Here is a 22,681-nt window from a genome sequence, read left to right on the forward strand (position 1 = left end):
TTTTTTTTTTTCATTGAGCTCCTCCTCCAAGCTTCATGACTGCTTTGCCATGAAGACGCTCCGTGTGAATTCTGCTTGGTTTTTCTGTATTGCCATGACAACGATGAAGCCATACAGTAAAAAAAGGAGAGAGATAGCGAAAAGAATACGAAAATTCTTTCTTCGCCCTAGCAATAACTGAAATTCAGATGAGACGAAGTCAATTCAGATCATGCATTTCTTTCAACTTCTTATTATTGAATCGAAGAGACCAAATAGGATGTTGGTTATAAATAGGAAATACAAGAAATACCAGTAATAAACAGGATGGATATCTATATGGATGTATGACATTGTGTGTTGAATGCATACTTATGCACATGGCAAATACACATATAGAGACGAAATTACGAGATCTCATACCGCAGCTTGCCTTCTAGTCTCCTCGGACCCGAGATATCGAGAAGATAAGATCACGCAACTCGTCTTCTCTCTTTCTCGATTCCGAAGAGGCGGGGAAACCTGCATCTCGGGAATACAAAACAATAAACGACAGTCAGATCTTCGCATGCAGCTGGGTTACTGCATGTGCAGTCGTTGTTTTGACGTAGCCTTCGAGCTCTGACTCTTTTTCGTCACTGCAAAATACCATGTATCGTCTCGATTTAGATTTACCTTGACAGATATTCCTTCTTTTTGTTTACAGCGTAAGCAAATATGAAACTCGGTACCATCACAGTATTTGGAATTGTATGTTTTGTATAATCTTTACATTTTTTGAGCGGGATATTATCACTATGTGTTATGCGCTATATAAGCACTGTCAATTCATTCAATTCAATTCAATCTTTATTCAATCTTTATTTCCGATTCAATATATAATATACAAAAATACATGTGAATATGAGAACATTGTACAAAAAGTGAGTTTAAAAACAATAAAAACGACAACAAAACAAGGCAAGATTATGATAAACACAAAAGAATAAAAAACCACATCGGGAAAACAGATATCACAGGTACATAAAGAACAGAAACTCATTAAAATTGTGTGTTTGGTTGATCGGAAAATGGTATGCGCGTAGAAAGCCATCATAGGCTTGTTATGTTGCACATACCCCGCGTTATAATCATTTAAAAATTACTTAAAAACAAAACAAAACAAAACAAAACAAAACAAAACAAAATTATTTGTCAATTTTTTTTTTTGCTGATGACATGCATTTGTTCAAGCAAATTTTAGGAGCCGTTCCTTAACAGTTAGAATGTAGTTTTCTCCGGAGCGTTGAAAGAGTCGTGTTCAGATTCGCCAGTGATTTGCGATAGTAAAATTGATGAAGTTAACCTAAATTCCATAATTATGGAAGCCAAAGGTATGAATAGTAAGGCCACCCAAAGGTTATATAAGAACAATTTACTTGAGATCAACGATGAAAACTATACAGAGTGAAATAAATATACATATAGACGTCAACATTTTCATGTTTACAAAAAAAGAAAAGTAAAAATGGTTGATTTGTGATCATGTTACAAGAAAAAAAAAACAACTGTGACTTCAACAGCTTTTTAACTTACCAGTAATATCTGCTGACAATCAGATATCAGATATCATGTAGATATGCAAATGAAATGGGGTCATGTCGTCATCACCTACAATTAAGTCTCCCACTGGAGTGCGGGCAGGCGCATAGATTTCCATTACATCATCACCGTGTGTCGAACTGCACAAACTAATGACCGTGCACTGTGAGGTAAACATTGATTGCTGTTTACAATCAGTCGTAGGATTACCAGTTTCAGTTTATTTTATTTAATCACGGCAAATTTGCTTCAGCAAAGCTGTTCTTCTGCAAATCCGTGAACAACATATAAAAGTAGCAGAAATACATACAAACTGCATATATAATAATAAAGAAAGGAACAAGTGTCAGGTAACAACAAAACAACGAATCACTAAATAAAAGTACCAAAAAACAAAAAACAAAAAACGGAGCAAATACATAGAGTCACGTGTTATTTCAACAATATCAAATAGAAAAAAATCCTGGGCAGTTGCTTAGGCTACAGCAGAGATATATCAAGTGCTCGTTTGAAACTGGACAGAGAGAGTTTACTTTTCAAGTCATAAGCTAACTGATTCCAACTCTGGACTCCTTTAAAGGAAAGAGTTCTTTTTCCAACTTCTGTTTTTACCTTACGCAACACAAATTTCTTCGTACTGTTTCTCAGAAAGTAATCTATATGTTCTTCTACCATATACACAGTAAATAACAAATTGCCTCTCCTTACGCTTCAAATAATCTAGATCATTTTTAAACAATTTGTAGTGAAGCATGCTTAGTGTAATGAAAGGTATCTGACAGACTTTATTTTCATGAAGTCGAACACATTACTTTGTGTCTAAATACATTATAATAATTTGAATGTAATCTCAATAAAGATTATAAACAAGACGTGTGTTCTCACCTGACCGATATTTTTGTGTTTGCTTTTCAACTTTTCAACTGAATAGTGTATCCTGTGTGTTTGTGTGTGTGTTTGTGTGTGTGTGTGTGTGTGTGTGTGTGCGTGTGTGTGTGTGTGTGTGTGTGTGTGGGTGGGTGGGTGGGCGGGGGGGGGGTAATCTGAATAGGCGCCTGCATGACCCAAATAAAGACTTAAGCCCCCGTTCCACTATGCCGTTCTCGCTACGATTTGATAATTTTCTCAGGTCGGGAAGGATCGGGTAAAACCTGAGCCGATCTGGACACAGTACGATGTTAGAACGCTCTAGGTACGCTGCAGTTACGACTACCACGTGCTTGCTACGCTCTTACTACGATGATCGGGAATGAGATATTACGATCTCTGCCGCTGCCGGTACGCTTTAGAACGATGTAGCTACGCTGTCAGTGCGATGTTGCCGATGTTATCCGATCGATGCACGCTGTATCTACGCTCTGAACGATCTATACGATCTTATCACGCTGTTACCCCGTTCAGAGAGCTGAAAAGTGCCCGATGTGCCCCGATGTACCCCGATTCGAATGTCGATCTGCAGTCAGTCAACTTATTAGCATGCAGAACCGAAGAAATATACTGTTGACCTCGTAGAGGCTCCTCAACTTACGGTTCTTTTGAAGCAATGCATCGTTATAAACAAAGACGTGCTGATTTTTCCAAGGTTTTTTCTTAATGTCCTTGCTTTTGTAGTTGCAGATGATTTCATATTCTTCAAAATTCTGCTATGTCCTCTTCCTCCTCTTTTAGCATTTCGTGCTGTCTCTCTTTGTTCGCCTTTTGGGTAGCTGCTTCGCTGCTTTCTTCTCTTCTTTTTCTTCATCTCTTCTTCTTCTTCGAAAATTACAGCTAAAATTACTTCCCGTTCTTGGGCCGATGTTACTACGCTCAAAAAGACCTTGTTACGCTCATCCTGCTGCGTTTACGCCGTCACTACGCTCTCCCCGCTGCGTTTACGCTGTCACTACGCTCTCCCCGCTTGCCGTACGATCAAAAATAGGTCAATTTTGATCGGGGAGATCGGGAAGAAATTTTGAACCGGTTCAAAATTTCTTCCCGATCTGAAAAAATGCCCGCTCCAACCCCGACCTCCACACGCTGCTGCTACGATGTTTCCGACCCCCGTACGCTTTTGCCGCTCTCTCCCGATCTGCTAGATCGGGACAGATCGGGGTGCAGATCGTGATAGTGGAACGGGGGCTTCACAGACAGACCAAAAGAGGTTCTAGAGATGGTTTCACAATTGGTTATTCACAACTCATCATTCCCTGTATGAATTAGCCGCCACTCAAAAATATTTGAAGTGCTTGCGCGAAACCTGGATCTGCCTCGCAGATATTCATGTCTCATTACATGACCAACTGATGGTACAGGCCCTAATTACTTTTCGCCATCCTGCTAAAGTTGAGTGATACATAATGGTAAAGACACGGGGATATGCAAACCAATAAAATGCAGTCCACCAAGGGTTTGTTCTCTGATACGCCGTGGGCCTTTGTCATTCCCTCACATCTGCTGCATTTTTTGTACTTTTTTACTTTTTCGTACTATTGTAACAGTCTTTGTATTTTTTGTGCTTTGAAATTGTTTTGTATATATTTTCCGTGTCACGTTCTGTATATGTGTACATTATATGTCTAGGTTTGTGCATTTTTAAGAGATGTGAGATAAATTGAATTGAATTGAAAAAAAAAAATCAGAGACGAAATCAAAATCAAACTTACTTTTAACTGGGCATGTCCGGACAGCGGGCACTAATCTGACACAACAAGGCCCTAATTAAAGATCTAAAAGCATGCTAAGAAGATTTACACATCAGTTTTATTTGTCCGAAAATGAGTTTCGGATTTTTTTTTTCGGAAAAAGTTTTAAATCGGCTTTCCAGGACAAATGCAAACACGTTCACATTACTAGTATACAGCTCTAATTTACACTTTAACACATTTTTTTTTTCGGGCATCATTGACCTTTGTTTTATGTTTTAACATTAGGCCTACATGAAATTTATTTTCATGAATATCATTAACGCGTATAAAACAAGCATAATAAACCCAACGTCATTATCATATATTTCAGAATTCTAAACTTAATCTTCGGATTATTTAGAGAGATGGCGGCTTCAAAACCATCATCAAAAGCACGGATGCATGTGCCTGTGAAATTCTCTTGTCCAGTTATAGAAAACTGACAGACAGAATGTAAAGAGATGTTACCTAATGGAATAATTGTTTAAACGTCCACCCTCCGGCACCTCCAGTTACAACTCCACTGGGAGTATTCAGGAGGATCCCAACCAAGTATACTACCAAGTAAGTCAGAACTCTCGCTCTTGACCCGACCGGACGTTCTTGCCTTATACAATGTATACTGTAGTACATGTACCTACCCACGACGACAAAACGACTCTAAAACGTCAGCCGCACGTACGTGAGGAACGTAAAACGACGCGGACCTTGGATGTGCTCAACAACTAAATTACTCGTGCACGCACGCACATGTATGCCTAACTTGTTAGAAGTTGTTTTGATGGAATAAGTGCTGCTGACGTCGATTTTTTTAGTCTACATAATACGATATAAACATGGCTGAACTGGTTGCAAAGCGATGATGAAGAGAGGACGGTGATCATCTTTCATCCTGTTCTTAAATGAATTACTAGTAGTCCTTACCTACTAGTTACGGCGATATAAAGCGTAAGTTACTCGAGGTATTGCAAGTACGTAGTCCGATACATTTGTATTAGTGTAAGCTCGAATATACCGTTAGGAGAAATCAAGGCAATTGTGCACTTATACCTTGGATATACCTTGGAAGTAGGCATTTAAAGTGAATAACTTATTTGCCTCTCGTTATCATCAGGACGAAGAATCCAGATTAGGACACAAGTCTAGTGGCGCTGTACAGCAGTTGATGAACATGGACAGGCAAAGGACTCTTCTGGGTCAAATTGGTCTTTTCTCGTTTCTTAACGACCAAAATTTTGACAAGTTGGACTTGAAAGTATGGTACTCTCCACCACAGCAGATGGGAGGTTGTTCCATTCATTAATACATCTCTGAGAAAAGGATCCATGTCTAAGCTTTGAGTAAACTCTCTTCTTGGCAATCCTATATCGATGGCCACGAGTTCTACTATCAGTTGGATGGTCAAAGAAGTTAGACTATATTTAGGGCATATTCAAATGAAATCTAATCTATGGTTTGTACAGTAAAGTAAATGGTCGGAGTTTTTTCTGAATGGAGAAGACTTCTATCTTAACAGAATATTATTACACACGGTAAACTACCGTTGTAAATTCACAATGTGTTGTCGACTTGTAGAGTTTAGAAGCTCTAGTCTAGTCTAATGTAATGGGTTACGGGTAAGAACACATTTTCTGCAGTTTATTAACTACCGGTATACTCAGCCCACCAGTCGCTTTGAAAACGCGACAGGGCTGTACAGCGACTGGGCTGTGTATAGTGAGCAGTTTATTATATACACAGAGCCCAGTCGCTGTAAAAACGCAACACCAACAGCAACACAGTAACACTCGACAGCAACACTGACAGTAACACTCAATAGGGCTATCATAGTGACTGGGCTGTGCGTACATCTAGTTGCAGGATGGCCATGGTGCGCAACAACAAAGTGAACACAAAGCATGCCGATCACATTGAGTTTTGATACTTCTATAATTTTTTGTTACCTCAAACTCATTGAAAACAATCTTAGACGTAATTAGACTTCATGTTTATGTTATCAAAATTGACATACGCAATTCACAACTCACCGAAAACAAAGATTATATGCAGCGTGTGCGAACGGTACATCGTCTTTCACTGATGGCCATTTTGATTAATCGGGAGTTCACGTGATCGGAGCTGCACTGATGATTGTTTTGTTATATCAAAATTTCGTTATAACCGAACAAATAAACAATAAAAATACATCACACAGAAAGGAGGTTGCATCTAATTCAAATGTATCTTCAAGCTCAGATGAATTAATTCCTTATGGGCTCTTGTCTTTATTGATCGTGTGCTTGCAACCCTTACCTGACAAAGAGAGATGAAGGTAGCCAGGCAGGCTCAATTGTCATGATGCATGCACAAAGCATAATTTGAGTATTCTTCCATGTTACAGATTCTGGGACGACTGAAATTTCCAATCGGTGGTAACCTGCCAAGAAGTTCAGAATGAGTGCAGGCCAAAGAGGCAAGGGCTTTGCTCCAACAGTGCATCAGATCAGCACTGACTCCTTGACTCAGCTGGGTAGCCGCTACTGGGCACCCAACAGCCCCAAACCCCACCTACCATTTGACCCCAAGGTGAGCAAAATGATAAAATTCTGTGTGTGTATGTGTGTGTGTTTTGTGTCATAAGTATATTGTGAAATGAAAGGCAATCCAAGATTACATCATTCTCCCCCCCCCTTCTTTCCTAAGAAGTGAAACCTGTTGTAATTCAACAAGAAAAATTTGCTCTTTGTTGCTGACTGTTAAATATTTACAAATTTCACATGCTAACTCTTGGACTTGGAAGAGGTGAACCTCTCTAAAAATCATTTACATACATTGTACTCAAAATATAACTGGCACAGTCTAGTCCTGTGAAAATTTTGATTGTAAATATTGCAAAATTAGTGTTTCAAAAGGAGGGCATTACAGACTGGAGATTATTTTCAAAATTATATTTTTAGCTTTAATTTCTTCTTGAAATGTCTCCCAGTAGTAATATTGAGTGGATAGGGTGAAAAAAAAGACACTCATTCATGTACAATGATGAGATGAAAAGCAAGGTATATAGGTCAAAGGTCATTGAACTTTGGCTCTTAAAGGCTATTCCTTGTCAGTCTTTCAACTTGTAGTGGAGTGTGGATTATATGAAGCAAATTAAAAGAATGAAAATATAAAACAATTATTTGCATGAACACAAACGTGGTGGTTGATCGAAGGTGAAGGTCGAAGGTGACTGTACTTTTAGTTGATAATGTAATTTTCCAGCCATGACTTCACCTAGAATGTCCAGCAGTGTCCAATGTCCAATTAGTTGTATGACATGATGGGGGTTAGAGGTCAAGCATCATTTTCTAAGATGACTCGACTTTGTCTTATCTCCTTAATAGTAGGTACCTCCCTTTCTTGAATTACAGTTTGTAGCAGTAAAGAAACAAAATATATGTCATTAATCTAATAAAAAATTAACACTTTATTTGTTTTGCAGGTCATTGAGGACATATATGATAAGGAGCTCTTGCAAAATAGGTAAGAAATGTCTACGTACAATTGTAGTAATGTTCATGTTTACAATTATGTTTTAATGTTTGGAATTTAACCACTATATTTCTGGTTTTCTAACAGATTACTTGGGTGACGATGTATGTTCATATATTGCACATAGCATATTTTCCATTAACATCAAGGGAGACAAGGGTGTCCTGTGAATAACAGATGGCGTGTGATGTCACAACCTGTTTGTAGTGGCCACAGGCCACATTTCATGTTGTCTTTGGGTGGTCATTATGCACAGGTTAGACTGAACATTTGTGTGCAGTCTATAGTGAGTCTATGACCTTCTGATTTCAAGATGATCTTAATTCTATTATGGTACCTGTCACAGCAGATGAATGACAAATAGTGGTATTGATGGCATATAGATACATATCTATGTGTGACCCTGCATCACAAAACAAGAAACTGCCAGACAGGGATTTTTGATAGAGGGCAGATTCTGAAAGAGCAGACTTTCTGCTTTAAAATGATGTATAACTCAATTGAAAGGGACTCTTCTAACCTATCTAAATACTGGAAAGAAAGCACACACTCTGGACAAGTGTATATGTAGGGCATACTGAGAAAAGAAGCTCCAAAGTGAATATGTATAGTGTCTATTCAAGTGCTTGATTGTACCAAGCCATGCTAGCTGTGCGATGAATGGGACAAAAAACAGGATGAAACACAGCACAGCAACAACAGCGAAGGGGATATCAGATTAAGCTGACATTGAGCATGCTGTATTAACACATACCCACTACTAATACCAACTTTCAAAGCAGTAGCATCATCCTTTCAAAAGTTATTAGAGTTGAATGTGAAGAGTGTACACAGGGTTTTTAGGAAATGAAAAGGGGCCTCTGAGACATACCTACATGTAATCATGCTATTCTCCAAGTTAGGTGTTCTAGAAAAACTGCGAAAAATGCAATTTTCAATTCGGTTTATTAAATGCTTCTAAACTTTAGAATAATGGAAAAGAAGAATTTTTTTTTCCAGAAAACATTTTTTAGCTTTTACTTCTGCTAGAAATGTCTTGCAGTATGTAATTGGTTTATAGGGTAAAGATTGACTGACAAAAGTTTGCATAAACATTGTAGTGGTGCTGATGAGTTAAAAGTCTGCTTTCTTTACTTGTTTGTGTGTGTCACAGATTTGATGTTCGAAGGGTGATGCTCCTGGAGTTTAGTCAGTACTTGGAAAACTACCTGTGGCCAAACTATGATCCAGCCAAGGTGAGTAAATGAGAAGCACTCTGGTGGTCACCAAGGTCTGGATATCGCCTCAGCCATGAGAATATGCCGTAGTTTTTGTGAAAGTGATGTAACATTCTGTAAAACGAGGAATATGCGCGTGCATTTTTATATCGCAAATTTCGCGAGAGCCAAGATTCGCGAAGTTAAAATGCACGCAAAAGTTTGTGTCTACACTATATATGCATTGAATGCCAGTGGCAATTTGCGAAAATTTCATGTCGCGAATATATCATGTTTTACAGTAAGTGTGTGAGAATCGTATTTGTGCTAGAGACAGAAATTATTACAGTAAAGAAAAGTATATCACAGACATTTTGAGCATCAAAGCCGTAAATAGATTTCAGTATTTGAGTGACATTGTGTGAATGAGCCATGAACCACATTCATGAAGTTTCCTTTGCTAATTTGTCGGGGTTTATGCTCGTATAGATTAGAAATATAATACTAAATAGGACTTCATTTCATAATTTCAATACAGAGATTATGAAAATAGTAACTTATTTTTTTGGTCTTTTTTTTTTTTGGTCACACATATATGTACTAGTTTGTACAAGTGGTTTAATTTACTGTGTGTCTTTGACTTGAAGACCATATGAGGGATTTTGTTGATAGAACTTGAACTTGGTTTCACTTCATGAGATGTGCGTGCACTACCCTTGGTGATAAGACTGGTGGCATATTCCTTTCATTTTGTGTGAGCTATACATTTACATTATATATCTTCTATTTGCAGGCTTCTGCTAAGCATCTGCTTTCCATTGCTGTCATGGTAAATGAGAAGTTCAGGGAAGGCGTCCCCGCTTGGGAGGTAGGCTTTCAAACACATGAACTTATTGTACTTTGAATTGAATAGGAATTAAGAAATTCTCTATATCATGACAAATTTTAATGTCAATGATATGCTAGTAACATGTATGTGCTTTGTAAAGTTTTTTGCCATTTATCAAATTCTAGCATCTATGGTATTGCTTGAGGCATTGTTGTGCATGATAAATGTATTCACTTTGTCTATTTGTGAGTGCCCCGAGGTGTGATCGTTTCTTGTGACAGCAATAATTGTAGAATAAGAAAAACATGTAGCTTGTGTAGAAATGACCACACCGTGATTGGTTAGTTTGAATCTGGATTACATTTTACTCATGCAGTGCAAGTAAGAGGTCATAAGTTGGGGTTGGAGGCAAGATTATAAAGTGAATGCAGTATTTGTATAACCATGGGGTAAAATCAAGCCTACAATGTTCATTGTTGTACTTGGTATAATGACAGCTTACTATAAGGTTAAGGTCAAAGGTTGAGAATGCTTTGATTAAAGGGTAATTCAAATTTGTGCAATGAATCCAACCTTAGTGAATACATGTACAACTAATACACATAAACGGACAACCCCCCCCCCCCCCCAAAAAAAAGTAGGTGATTCAAGGAATTGCCATAGTATGATAGTACCAGAGATCTGTTGATGTTCACATACATGCAGTACAATAGATTGGCCATACACTTTTGGCAGATATAGTGATTGTTTGAGGAACGTAGACATCCCAGTTGACTGTGGGCAGCAGTGGAATTGATCCAGTATTGTGGATTTTTTCTTTCTTTCTGCTCTCCCTCTTCCTTTTCTTTCATCTTCTATGTGTGTTGCTGAAATCTTCTATGTGTGTGTTTGTTTGTTCATTGTAGGCGTGCAAGTTGAGGCCTGAGCATTTTCCGGCATTCTTTCGCAACGTTCTAGAGCTGATTCTCGGCACACACAAGGATTACACTGCATCCATCCGAGAGCAGACTGTTCTTCTGGTGTTCTTGATCCACTGCTTCAACAGCCTGGTGAGTGAGTCTACAGCTGCCATGGATCTAGATCATAGTGTGTCAAAGTATACAATACTCACATTTACACAGTGTGTGAGATTAACTTTGGCTTGGTATTAGGATTTTGTGAGAAAAGATAGAAAAAAAGGAAGCAGTCATCGGGATGTGACAAGAATGTGCAGGTCAAAGATTGAGGTTAAAGGGGAAAACTTTTGCCCAAAATATCATAAGACAGTTACAATTTCAGCTAGAAATGACCCATGTTCATGTATTATAGATTTGTAGCACAAATAGAAATTAAGAATGAGGGTGAAATGTTTAAATGGTAATTTAAGTAATTCTAATATGTAAAATGGTGAATGTGTGGGTTTCAGCTTTGACATAAAAAAATTGTTTCCCATCAAAGCATAACTCTGATAAAATCACAAACATCAAAGTTGAGGAAACTGCAAATAGAATAATATGTAACTGTGAAATAACATTTCATTTACCAAAGAAGTGAAAGTGGATATATTAACCAAACTTCCAAATTTCAAGATGTTGGAAATGTGAAATTTCTAAGGTATTGGGAAATACTGTAGGTAACTACAGAGTTAAAAATTGATACATATAGTGTGTTTATATCACTAATATCTTGACTGCTTGATTGCTAATGCTTGACTTTGGAGCTTATTTTCTTGTAATCATAATTGTCTTGTTTGCCTGCTCCATTACATTAATTTTCCTTTGTAATTTTTTTTTCTTTCTTTTCAAATGAAATTGCACAATAGCATCTCATTGGGAACGTTGGAGTCTGCAAAATTAAAAACGGAATTGTCCAGTAGGAATGATCAAGGCTTTGTGACTTTATAAGGCTATCATGACAATGTCTAACATTTGTCTTTAGCATCTGACATATTTAGGATTGCCCTTTCCTTTTTGATTTAAGATGTCAGAGCAGTGAAATGATGCAGTGAAGTATCTTTCTTTTTGAACAGGAAGTTGACGTCATCCGGGAGCAGGTGCAGCGACTGGTCTCACTCCCAATGTGGGTGTGTCTCCTGCCGGTATGTCGTTAGTGGACTGAGGGAATTTGATTCATCTGTTTTACTTTTTTTATTCTAAATGAGTGTTGACTAGAATATTTGATTTTATCCAAAAATCTCTTTGTGTGTATTGTTCAACATGATGATTTTGTCGCAGTGAGCCAGCTGTGAAATGTATAAACAAAATCTTTCTTAGACTCTGCTTTCCTTATCGATTCAAATGTTGTATGATCGAGTTTAGACATCAATGTACTATGGACATTTCCGTGCTTTAAGTGTACTACAGGAAAGTATGAAAATGTATTGTATTGTAGTAATTAGTTCTCAGAATGAGCTAAAAACATGAGCCACAGCTTTAATTGTAGCTCAATTTTTGCCCTTCACAAATGCTGCAGCAGAGAAGAATTGATTAAGATTCTTTTAATAGTGCGAGCAGGTCTCATGTTTGTGTGTGTGTTGTGATAATTTTGTGCATTGTCTTACTTTTGTGTATGCTCCAGGGGAGACTTGAAGCTGAATTGAAGTTGTACTCAAAGTACAGGAAATTCTGGAACATCATTAAGAGAAGTGATGCTAAGGCTGATGAAGAGACCAAAGCAAGGCAAGTAAAACTGAGTCCTAGATTTAAATCTAAATTTTTTTCTCAAATTTTGTGACACTAACCAGAATTTGCTGTGTAGGCTCACATGCTGTTGTCTCCTCTGTTTAAAGGAAAAGGCGTAGTTGGGTATGAACCTTTAGCCAAGGGCTCAAGTGACTTATTACCATCGCCTTACATCCACAGTCAGTATTTTATAGGCGTTTGGTGTTTTCATCCTTTTTCAGTGAGATTGGGCACCAAAGGATGGTAGCTATTTGGAATATGCGTGGGGTAATGGTTGAAATAAACACTGTGTTGTTTCCTTTGAAATGCATGGAGTGAATTTAGCCAAACTTGAGAAGAATCATGCTTCTGTGTAGGGGATTCAAAGTACACTGTAGTTAGAGTGTTTGGGTGGCCTGAAAGAGGGTAAGGGCAGGTTTCCCCAGATCAGGCAGTAGCATAGTCAATTCTTATGGCATTTGGATATTCCTAGACTTAGGAATACAGGTCGGTCATGACTGGCAATAATGACCTGTTTGGGCACCTCAGGGGGAAGGGAAGATGTTTGGGTAGCCAAACTTGCCAGGAATCATTCGTGAAGGTAGGGGATATAAAAGTTTAGCAATGGTTCAGGTGGCCTCAAAAGTCACTAGGGATAGGACTTTAAGGGCAGTCAGTGACAGCGGCATATGATCGCATGATTTGGGTGTTCGATGGTAGAATCTTCAACTTTCCTTGCAATGGTGGCTTTCTGCTTCATTCGTGAAATCGAGTCACTCCCTGTGGTGACTCTGTAAAATGTCAAATGGTCACTATAAAATGAATTTTAGTGAAGTGGTCAGCTCAATACAGTGACAGGGAAAATAGCACCATATGATACACTGCTTGAGGCTTTTTTGAGAAATAATTTGATGTATGTACTTGCACTACATCTGTCTACAGAAATGACTTCGAGCGCAGATTCCTGTCAGATCTGATTCAACTCTTCTTCACCATCCTAGACTCCATTCCAGAGGAAGGTATGTCTGAAGCTCAACATTTGTTTTGTTTGTTTACTTGTCTGTTTGTTTGTTTTTTCGGCACATTCTTTGTGTCTTCAGAAATCAAAATTGGTGTGTTAAATCCTTAAAAAAAAAAAAAATCAGAAAGAGATGTACAGAAATCGGCTAATTGAGCTCATCATTTGCTGATTTGAGAATTTGCCAATTTATTTTACTTTGCATTATTAAACAGTTATTAAACAGTTAACATTATTGAAATAAATAAAAATGAAAGGCTGTGACATTGTTTGCTGGAATATTGTACTTATGGATTAAACAAAGACCCTTTTTCTCTCAAGTTTTGTGAGTCAGCTTTCTTCATCTGTGAAATGCAAAGTTACTTTGTATCTTCATTAGGGTTTTTAGGAGAGTGTCTAATGAGCAGATATGAAATATGTGATACTGGATGCTTTAAAGACATAGTTTATGACACCATCATCACATTCACATGACCAAGACAATTCTTTCTTGATGCCCATGGAATGGCAAGCTTGTCATTTTCAATCTTTTGTGTGAGGTATATCAAAAATTCTCAATTCTGAATGGTTGAAATTTGGGGCATAAATTCAGCAACTGCCCCCAGAACACAATCTGCCTCAGAGTACTAAACTGCTTTCTTTTAGTTAGTAGTGGTACGTATGTGCAAATACTGTAAACACTTGGCTTCCATAGCACGAGAGATGACTATCGTTCAATGCAATCCTGATGCAGATGTGTGTGGCAGTGCAGACAACAATTTGTTTACAATGGAGGGATCGGATGGTGTGCAAATTGAGTGGTGTGATTGTGATGAACCGAGTATAATTTGATTGGATTTGATTTGTTTTATAAAACAGATATTAACTGCTATTCTCCAGGGCAATGTTCATATTATTGCCCTGTAAAGTAGTCCATATCCATATATGCATTTTGCACTATGACTCAAAGAAGTAATTCAACTCTGTCAGAACCATCTGCAAATTGTTTACTTACAACACCCATGATGTTTGATATGATGGGGCTGAGGGGGTCAATGAATGCTATTATATCTTTGAAGCATTAATGTCATCCAACAAGATTACAACTCATGTATGTCTCATTCAACAGGTAAAACAGATTCAAACCAAGTGCATTTCTGTGAACGCTTTCTGGAGCTCATGATCGATCTTGAGGTAAGAAGCTAAAGTGCCAACTGTGTGGTTTAGACTCTGATTTAGTGTGAATACATGTAAATCTTGTTTTTAACTTACACGTAGTGTATACAAATGTGTATCTTCATAACCCTTCAAAAATGATATGAAATTTTGACATGTAAACATCAAGATGACAGGAGGATGATTTTATGCATCAGATATTCCCTGTGATGCAAGGAGTACAAAGGTATAGTCAGTGTGTGCCCAGAGAATTCATGTATGGAGAAGAAATGCAAGTCAGTTGTACAAACAAACATCTCGCAATGCAGCCTCCCATGATCTTCCTACCATGTTAAAAACATCCCTATGTGATTAGAAAGCTATGTTAGCTGATGTTGCAATGTCAAATAGTATAATGTAAAATAAATTCTAGTAAAATCTGCCAGCAATGACTGCAGGATCCTGCCAGAGTACTGGAATTCAATACCTAACATTTACTTGATGGCTTGGAACTAAGTATACATTTTACGGGAGATACCCAGGGGAGTTTATGAAGGCCCCCCCTTTCCTTTTCCGAAGAGAAATGTGGTTCTGAGAGATTATCTTGTGTCATTTTTTCATACAAGTTTTGGTCTCAAAGTTCTTCATATTTGCTTCCAATTTATGACTGTGATACTGTCAGACCTGTCTGTGGCGGTCACCCAATGGAGACGAAAAAAGTGGCCATTGTTGACAGGTGGCTGCTATAGACAGAGTTTAACATGGCTTTTCTCTTGGGGGGTGGCTGCTATAGGCGGTGGTCGCTATAGACAGGTTTGACTGTAGTTATTATGACATGGCAGCGGACCATTGCTAACACTCTACTGTCGTGATGTTTTGGTTTGTGTTTTTACCAGGCACAGCTTCCGACCAGACGCTTCTTTAATGCCGTCATGAGTGATGCTCATGTCGTCGTCAAGTGCAGGCTTTCAAACCTTATGAAGAGGAAGGAAGGGAAATTATTCAGTGAGGTGGGATATTACAGAGATATGATCTGTTCATGCATATATGAATTTATCGTAGTATGCACATGTACACACACACACACACACACACACACACACACACACAAATCCATAAAATTAATTACATCACTGTCTGTATTCTCAAGAAATCCCAGAAAAAAAAACTGATGCCACTGCACTTTATGGCAATAATATGTCAAGAGTATTGCTGGCTTGGTGAAATATATAGCTCATCATCATGTAGATTGTTTCATATGTTTACATCTCACGAGTCAAAGAAACGTCTGTTCTAGATTAATTTATGGTAACAATTCACTGTCTTACCATGGTCAAAAGATAATGGACTTTGGTGGCAGAAATATGTTGAGTGTTCTAACCTCAGGGTTTGAAGTGCTTCTTTTGAGAAACTCACAAGTAAAATCAATCGAGGGCTTGGAGAGATGGCTGTTTAAGTTTGGTTTAGTTCACACCAATATTTGGACTTCCCTATTTATACTGAAACAAGTGACAAACCATACCTTTCATGTTTCTCAGATTTTGAAGACTATAACATTAGAAGTTTTTTTTATGATAATGTTAATTGATGTTAGCATCTGCTCCTGCTTGATGTGTCTCTATCCACAGTTGCTGGACATGCTGACATTTTATGCAGGGTTTGAAATCAAGGACTCGACAGGGATAGCGCTGACCGACCACGAGATGACCGATATCCATTACGACAGGATAGGTTCTCTTCAGGTGTGGGCCCTCATGTTGCAATTCGTAGCGCCTATGTTTGTTATTTGGTGTGCTTCAACAAAGCGTGGCCTTTTTCTGTGAGCAAGATTTATGGCCTTGAATTTTAAGACAAATCTTATATAAGTTCCAGATGTTACATGAACAATTCTTGTATCAATATTCACTTGAAGTAGGGAATTTTAAAGCTACTTTTAGACGTGGCAGTAGAAAGTCAAGATCAAATTTTGCCTTGTATACATTGCATTCATTAGAAATTTTTGTTCTTGATTGTATTTGAGTTTTGATCTATGCATCATTTTAGGGCTAAGAATTCCCTCTGACAGATTTTGACCTAGAGTATAGAAATGCTTGTCTGTAGCTTTGTGTGTGTGTGTGTGTGTGTGTGTGTGTGTATTTTTTTTCCTTTTTGGTGGATATGTGACATACATTTTAGCATGCTTACATTTTAGCATGCTTATTTCTCATTATTATGTGTTTTTTTCACTGAATGACAGAGAGCAGCATTCAAGCTCTTCCCGGATCTAAAACAATTTGCCATGTCCAACGTCGCCAGCATCGATACGCGAGAGACACTAACCAAGCACTTCACCAAGCTCAGGTAAGACATTATGCTCGGGTCAGCAAAACATGACAAGGAACCGGTTCAGCTTTGCTCAATTCATCATAACTCCATTGCAGATGCTTCAGCATGTATATGAACAGACATAGAAACGTCTTCCATGAAGTGAAGAAAATACATATGCTTGTGCCAGCATCTATTCCTGATGATTCACAGCACACTGAATAGTCTGAAAATTGTTGCTTTTGCCGTGAAATACATATGTACATTGAAGAGAGATATCATGATATGATTATCCATGCGGCACTGTCTGTATCTTTTTATTCAGTCCCTCTGATCTGCACCGTTTTGCTGCCTTCCTGCATCTTCTTCCTCCTCTCGATGAGGAAGAGGAGACGTCTCTGGACAAATCCTTCCTCCTAGATCTCATGGTAAGACCAGCTGGAGTATTTTGTGTCTACTGTATGCATTGTATCCACGCTGCTGTACACCATCACTCGAGTCATTTCTGATTTGAGGACAGATGCTATACAGGGAATAATTTTCCAACTCAAATTTGACTAGCAATTTCAGCTGTTAAACAATATTTCGAATGGTATTCTGTACACTTTTATGGAAGAAAACTGCTACACAAAAATTAGTTTGGTAGCAGTGGTGTAAAAATACAAAGCAAATTGCGATGCAATACCAGGAAAATTATTCCCTGCTATATCAATCTGTTGTAGTCAATTTCAAGGAATCAATTCCTACATTTTGATGTCTCATTTTCCATACCGAAAATACACGCATAAAGTGCAGTTCCCAAGTTTCTGTACATGCAATACCAGACATTTGTTTCATGGTTTTTAAAGAAAAAGTGATAACAGTAATGATGATAATAATTCCTGACTGTGCGAATGTACAATTCATAATGAATATGCAGAATTTTACTCGTCAGTGCGTAGAAAATTGTGTAATAATGATGCATTAGGACAGTGGTATTTCCCTATTTTTGTGTTGTCTTACATTGTGTATTTTCAAGTCGATCCTTGCTCTACAGTGTATCTATAATCACCATTCAGGAAAGATAGAAAGTGAACTGGGGATAACTGTCATGCCTTTTCAGTACACAGGGTATTAGTATTATCATATTCACTGTATGGAACTGGGGTACCATTCCAAAAAATGTACAAGTATTGACTCACAATCAATAAACATCTGAATTTTGCTATAATTGTGTAACTGTGTACCAGTACTTGCCTGAAAGTCAGTTTCATATGAACATATCGTGATCAAAATAAAGCAGTCATTGCCAAATTGTCCATACCTTTGATAGTGACAATGTATCAATCCAGCTCTTGTTCACCAAATTGATGAGTGAAATACAAGCAGCTATATATGTTTTTGTCATTTAGAAGTGCCCTGCTCAAGGAAATCATACACATACACACCATAGACATGATGTAACCTGAACACAAACACATGTTTAGTGGATGTGTTTTTATAAGCCTGTGCCATTGTTGAGTCAGAATTTTGGTGGCCTGTAATTTGCTTTTACATGTCTACAGAGTGTCCCAATATCTGATTGACAAATGTACTGGACTAAATTTCATCTGTTTTCCTGTATTCATATGCCTGAGAATCATCTTGTCTTGATAGCAATTGCTTAATGCCTTGTGCATGCAGGATGGAAACTCTGATGAAGATGATTTACCTCCTTATGAGCAAGCTTTTGTCATTTCCACTCTTAGCGAGTGTGCTCACTGTCTTTGAATACATGAATCTACAAACTTTGCCATTTCACACTTGCCAAATTGTCCAGACTTTTGTTCACTGAGTGGGCGAATGAACGAAAATAGATTGTGTGTGTGTGTTTATGAATGCTTGACACCTTTCCCAATCTCTCACCCACCCTCTTCCTGCCCTCCCCCCCCCCCCCCCCCCCATCTGTCAGGTATCTCACCATGAGAGAAGGATCTCTCAGATCCAGTCCTTGAATGAAACACCGCTCTACCCGACGGAGGAGATTCTTTGGGATGAGAATGTTGTCCCCACAGAGTACTACTCAGGGGAAGGTGAGGACAGCTATCAAAAGAAAACTATAAAATACATAAGGAATTCATTTTGGTGCCGCAATTTTTCTTTTCACATAAATTCATTTATGATACTACTAAGAACATTTTAAAAAGAAATAGCCCATTTGAAGCTTTATTTAGGGATTAAGAGCTTAAAGGGATTGTACAGTTTTGGTTGAGACCTAATTTAAAGTTTCTAACATTTTTGGGTGAGATGATGAGAAACCTCTTATGAAATATGAAAGAGCATGTAATTCTATGAGGAATTCAACGTTTATTTGATGAAAATTGGTTTTGAAATGGCTGAGATATCAAAAAAAGAGCAATTCCAATAAGTGTGGGACCCACACTTTATTACGATTGCTTTGTTTTACTTTGTTTTTGGATGTTTCAGTCATTCCAAACCCGATTTTCATAAAATAAACTTTGAATTCCTCTTGAAATGGTATGCTCTGTACTATATCATAAGTGTTTTCTTGGTATCTCGAAAAAATTTAAAAGCCCAATTTTCATCTCTACCAATACTGTACTATCCCTTTAAGATCTGACGCACAAAGAATATTATACATGAATCAGCATAATTTAGATAGAATGAATATTTTTTGGGAAAAAGGAATGATTTGTTCTTGGAGATTGCATAATGGGCAACGTGTGTACCAACTTTCTTGCGCAATCAACAGCTGAGATGGGGGGGGGGGGGTGGAGCAAATAAGCAAGTTTTAAAGTTATATAATTTCTTGTGGAATTAGATCAGTTATTAAATATACTTAAACAAACATGGAAGTAATTTATTACAACTCTCACAATGTGTGAGCACGTTTTCTTTTTTTCAGGATGTCTGGCTTTGCCAAAACTGAATCTTCAGATGCTCACTCTCCATGACTATCTGCTGAGAAACTTCCATCTCTTTCGTCTTGAATCAACATGTAAGTCTTATGTTGGAGGTCAGGTGGGGAAATTTAAGTTTTGAGTTTTGATTTATGCAAGATTTACATTTGGGACGAATTCATACAGATTAGTTGCTTTCACTTTTGAAAACAAATTGCCACGTCATGTGAAACCACACAAATGGTACCTTTCTGTGGTTTGACAGCTTACTCAGCTATTCCATCTTTATTCACATGGCTCATCCTGTAGCTCTGAATGTTTGTCCCCAGCAGCCATGGGCATGTTGTAAGCATGAAAGATAACAACCCAGAGCAAGTTTTTGAACAACTCTGATATCTGTGGTGGTTACCACTTCAAGAAGCAATTCCTCCAAAACCTAAATGCCAAAGAATGCAGTTAGCATTATTGACATGGCCAGAAAACTGATGAAAAAGCAGAGTGAGAAAATGCTTGAAAACATTCAACTGAAGTTGCTTTACATGTAAGTAAGCCTGTGCTTAATCACGGTGGTCCACAACTTGAAATCTGAGCATTTTGCAAGCTAGAGCAAAATGTGAGAATACTGCGGAAATTTTGTGTGCACAGAGCGCACATCATGAGCGGGTAGCGCGCAACAATTTATGACACATTTCCCACTATGCTGCCTATATGTTCAATGTACTGTCTCATGTTTGGCACACAAATTATCCAAGTACCAATGGTAGTTTGATGCTTCTCAAGTTTTGCACATGTTTTTCACATGCGTGATCAGTACATTTTATTTTGAGTTTGTTGCAAATTCTTGAGGATGTTGCATAGCATGCTGCTGGCTTTTGAGTATGTTCCACAAGCATTCAAGGATGTAGCAAACCACTCGCTGACCACCCTGCCTTTCCTCATAGGAGACCCCGCAGCAGAAACCTACAAAACGTCACCAGATGATATTTCTCGTTAAACAGCTTACAAATGATATGTAACTTTATTTTGAATGGATGTTCCTAACCTAACCAAAAATGAATAATGGAAAATTGAATATGTAGAAATGCTGCCTCCGAGAAGATGGACTTTGAAGGTCTACTCGAGTGTGTTTAGTCACCCTGTCTTGTGTGTTTACGCAAAGGATTTATGACTCTATGACAGCCATTACGCAGGGATTGTCAAATGAACTTAAACTTATGTATACTGTTCATGGTTATGTCAAAGTATTTGAAGCTACTGTTGACTGTTCTCAAAGGCTCTGAAAGTTTTTTCATGAACGTTTCCACCTACCTTTTAAAGTTGACGAAACCAACTTGCAACGGGCAGAAGGGGTGTACAAAGTGTTCAAAAGACTACTTAACAGGTTTATCTTTGCCAAGTTTGAATTAGATAAAAAGTGATGTGTTAACTCTTCAAGAAAATACCCTAAACTGTGGGTTTTGTAACACAGGGTCACACCGTAAAAACTACATAATGACATGTGATGTAAGGGATATGGATTTGTTTGGAAACCATACATTTGAATTTGCCCACACACTCTAGACCTTAGTTAGTCCCCCTACAGTTCTGTTTTCTCTTTAAGTGTAAGCAAGGGTGTTTTGCATTGATTGTACAAATTGTATGGCTTTAGTCATAAGAGCTCGGGACATCAATGGCTGCATCAGTAGTTTGTCATTCAGGTACAAGCATGAATACTGAGCTTGAAAAAAAGAAAAGAAAGGGGGTGGAGTATTGACAGTCACGTTCGTTTAATGATGACAGATGAGATCCGTCAAGATGTTGAGGATTCCGTGCGTAGGATGAAACCCTGGAAGGCTGAAGATGGAAGTGGCTTCTTTGGAGGGTGGGCCAGGATGGCACAGGTACGTCACACCTACTCAAGGTCATTCCTCGAGCGAGTGCTGTAACAAACTTTAGGCCCAATTTTGTAATGGATTTGTCAAGTCAGTGTAGAAATACTTTTATACTATAGTCCACACAGGATTTGCTGTTGCAGTGCGCAAACATTACCATGGTAAATGAGCTGTCATGCCACCGTAAGTTGTAATTTCTGAAGAAGGCTTATGAAAACCAAATGAAAAGTGGACTTCATTGTGTGATTGACACAATGTGCAGGACATGATTGCGAGGAAGACATGAATTGAATTACCTCATTCAGGTGTATCAACACCGATTACACATGGTTCAAATGCCAATGCACAACATGTGTTTGTACTTGCTTTTTACAGCCTGAGTATTAATTATGTTTATAGATTATTTGCATATTCTTTTATTTCCTTTATTCATGTCATGCATTTAAATTTACACTTAAAGTCATAATAATCATACTCTATTTTTTCATAAGAAAGAAAAATCTAAGGTCTCAGAGAAACCCTTTGTTTTCTCAAAATGTCTGTATAAGCATACTGTTTGGAAAGATATGTGTAGTCCCTCTACATGTTCTTAGCCTTTGCATGTTGACTATGTTTCTTGTAAGCTACAAATTTACCATGCTTTGTATGTTCCGATTCATGACTCGTATGCATTATACATAGGGTGCTAATTGGACACTTCAGGAACTTTGAGTAACCACAGTCACTATGTCATGTTATTTTACATGTCAGAATTTACTAGCACTTTTATCCGTATCCAGGCAATTACCCCCAGAGGGTTATGATTAGGTTCAGGATTAGGATTAGGGCCAAAGGAAGGGTTCGGGGTAATTGCCCAGATGGTAATTGCCCGAGACCCCTTTTATCATGATATGTAACTCTTTGCAACCTGCTTCTCTCATTTTGTCTTGCAGCCTGTCACATCCTTCTCAATAGCAGAGGTATGTATCAGTCCTTGTGAATCATTTTCCCGTTGCTGTGAGAAAGTCATACATGGGTAGTCTCATGATGCTTTTGAATTTACCTTTATTAGTATTTTCACTTTAGACAAATCTTGAAT

The 22,681-nt window shown here is 38.0% G+C and overlaps 1 protein-coding gene across 1 annotated transcript in view; it reads left to right on the top strand.

Annotated features, from left to right (window-relative positions):
* Positions 1–5,016: 5,016 nt before the first annotated feature.
* LOC139743131 (RNA helicase aquarius-like) overlaps positions 5,017–22,681 on the top strand; it is a 39,110-nt gene continuing 21,445 nt past the window's right edge. Inside the window, exons 1-18 of the mRNA XM_071653640.1 lie at positions 5,017–5,171; positions 6,604–6,788; positions 7,684–7,724; positions 8,887–8,968; positions 9,723–9,797; positions 10,664–10,807; positions 11,767–11,835; positions 12,315–12,415; positions 13,340–13,416; positions 14,524–14,588; positions 15,446–15,559; positions 16,178–16,291; positions 16,786–16,889; positions 17,179–17,281; positions 18,784–18,904; positions 19,738–19,830; positions 21,512–21,612; positions 22,536–22,562. Of these exons, the coding sequence (XP_071509741.1) occupies positions 6,657–6,788; positions 7,684–7,724; positions 8,887–8,968; positions 9,723–9,797; positions 10,664–10,807; positions 11,767–11,835; positions 12,315–12,415; positions 13,340–13,416; positions 14,524–14,588; positions 15,446–15,559; positions 16,178–16,291; positions 16,786–16,889; positions 17,179–17,281; positions 18,784–18,904; positions 19,738–19,830; positions 21,512–21,612; positions 22,536–22,562 (1,563 nt within the window). The 5' untranslated portion in view covers positions 5,017–5,171; positions 6,604–6,656. The remainder of the gene's footprint in view (positions 5,172–6,603; positions 6,789–7,683; positions 7,725–8,886; positions 8,969–9,722; positions 9,798–10,663; positions 10,808–11,766; positions 11,836–12,314; positions 12,416–13,339; positions 13,417–14,523; positions 14,589–15,445; positions 15,560–16,177; positions 16,292–16,785; positions 16,890–17,178; positions 17,282–18,783; positions 18,905–19,737; positions 19,831–21,511; positions 21,613–22,535; positions 22,563–22,681) is intronic.

The sequence above is a fragment of the Diadema antillarum genome, unplaced genomic scaffold (genome assembly GCF_040938485.1).
Source record: "Diadema antillarum isolate AM-2024a unplaced genomic scaffold, OU_Dant_1.0 seq00001051_RagTag, whole genome shotgun sequence".
NCBI lineage: Eukaryota > Metazoa > Echinodermata > Echinoidea > Diadematoida > Diadematidae > Diadema > Diadema antillarum.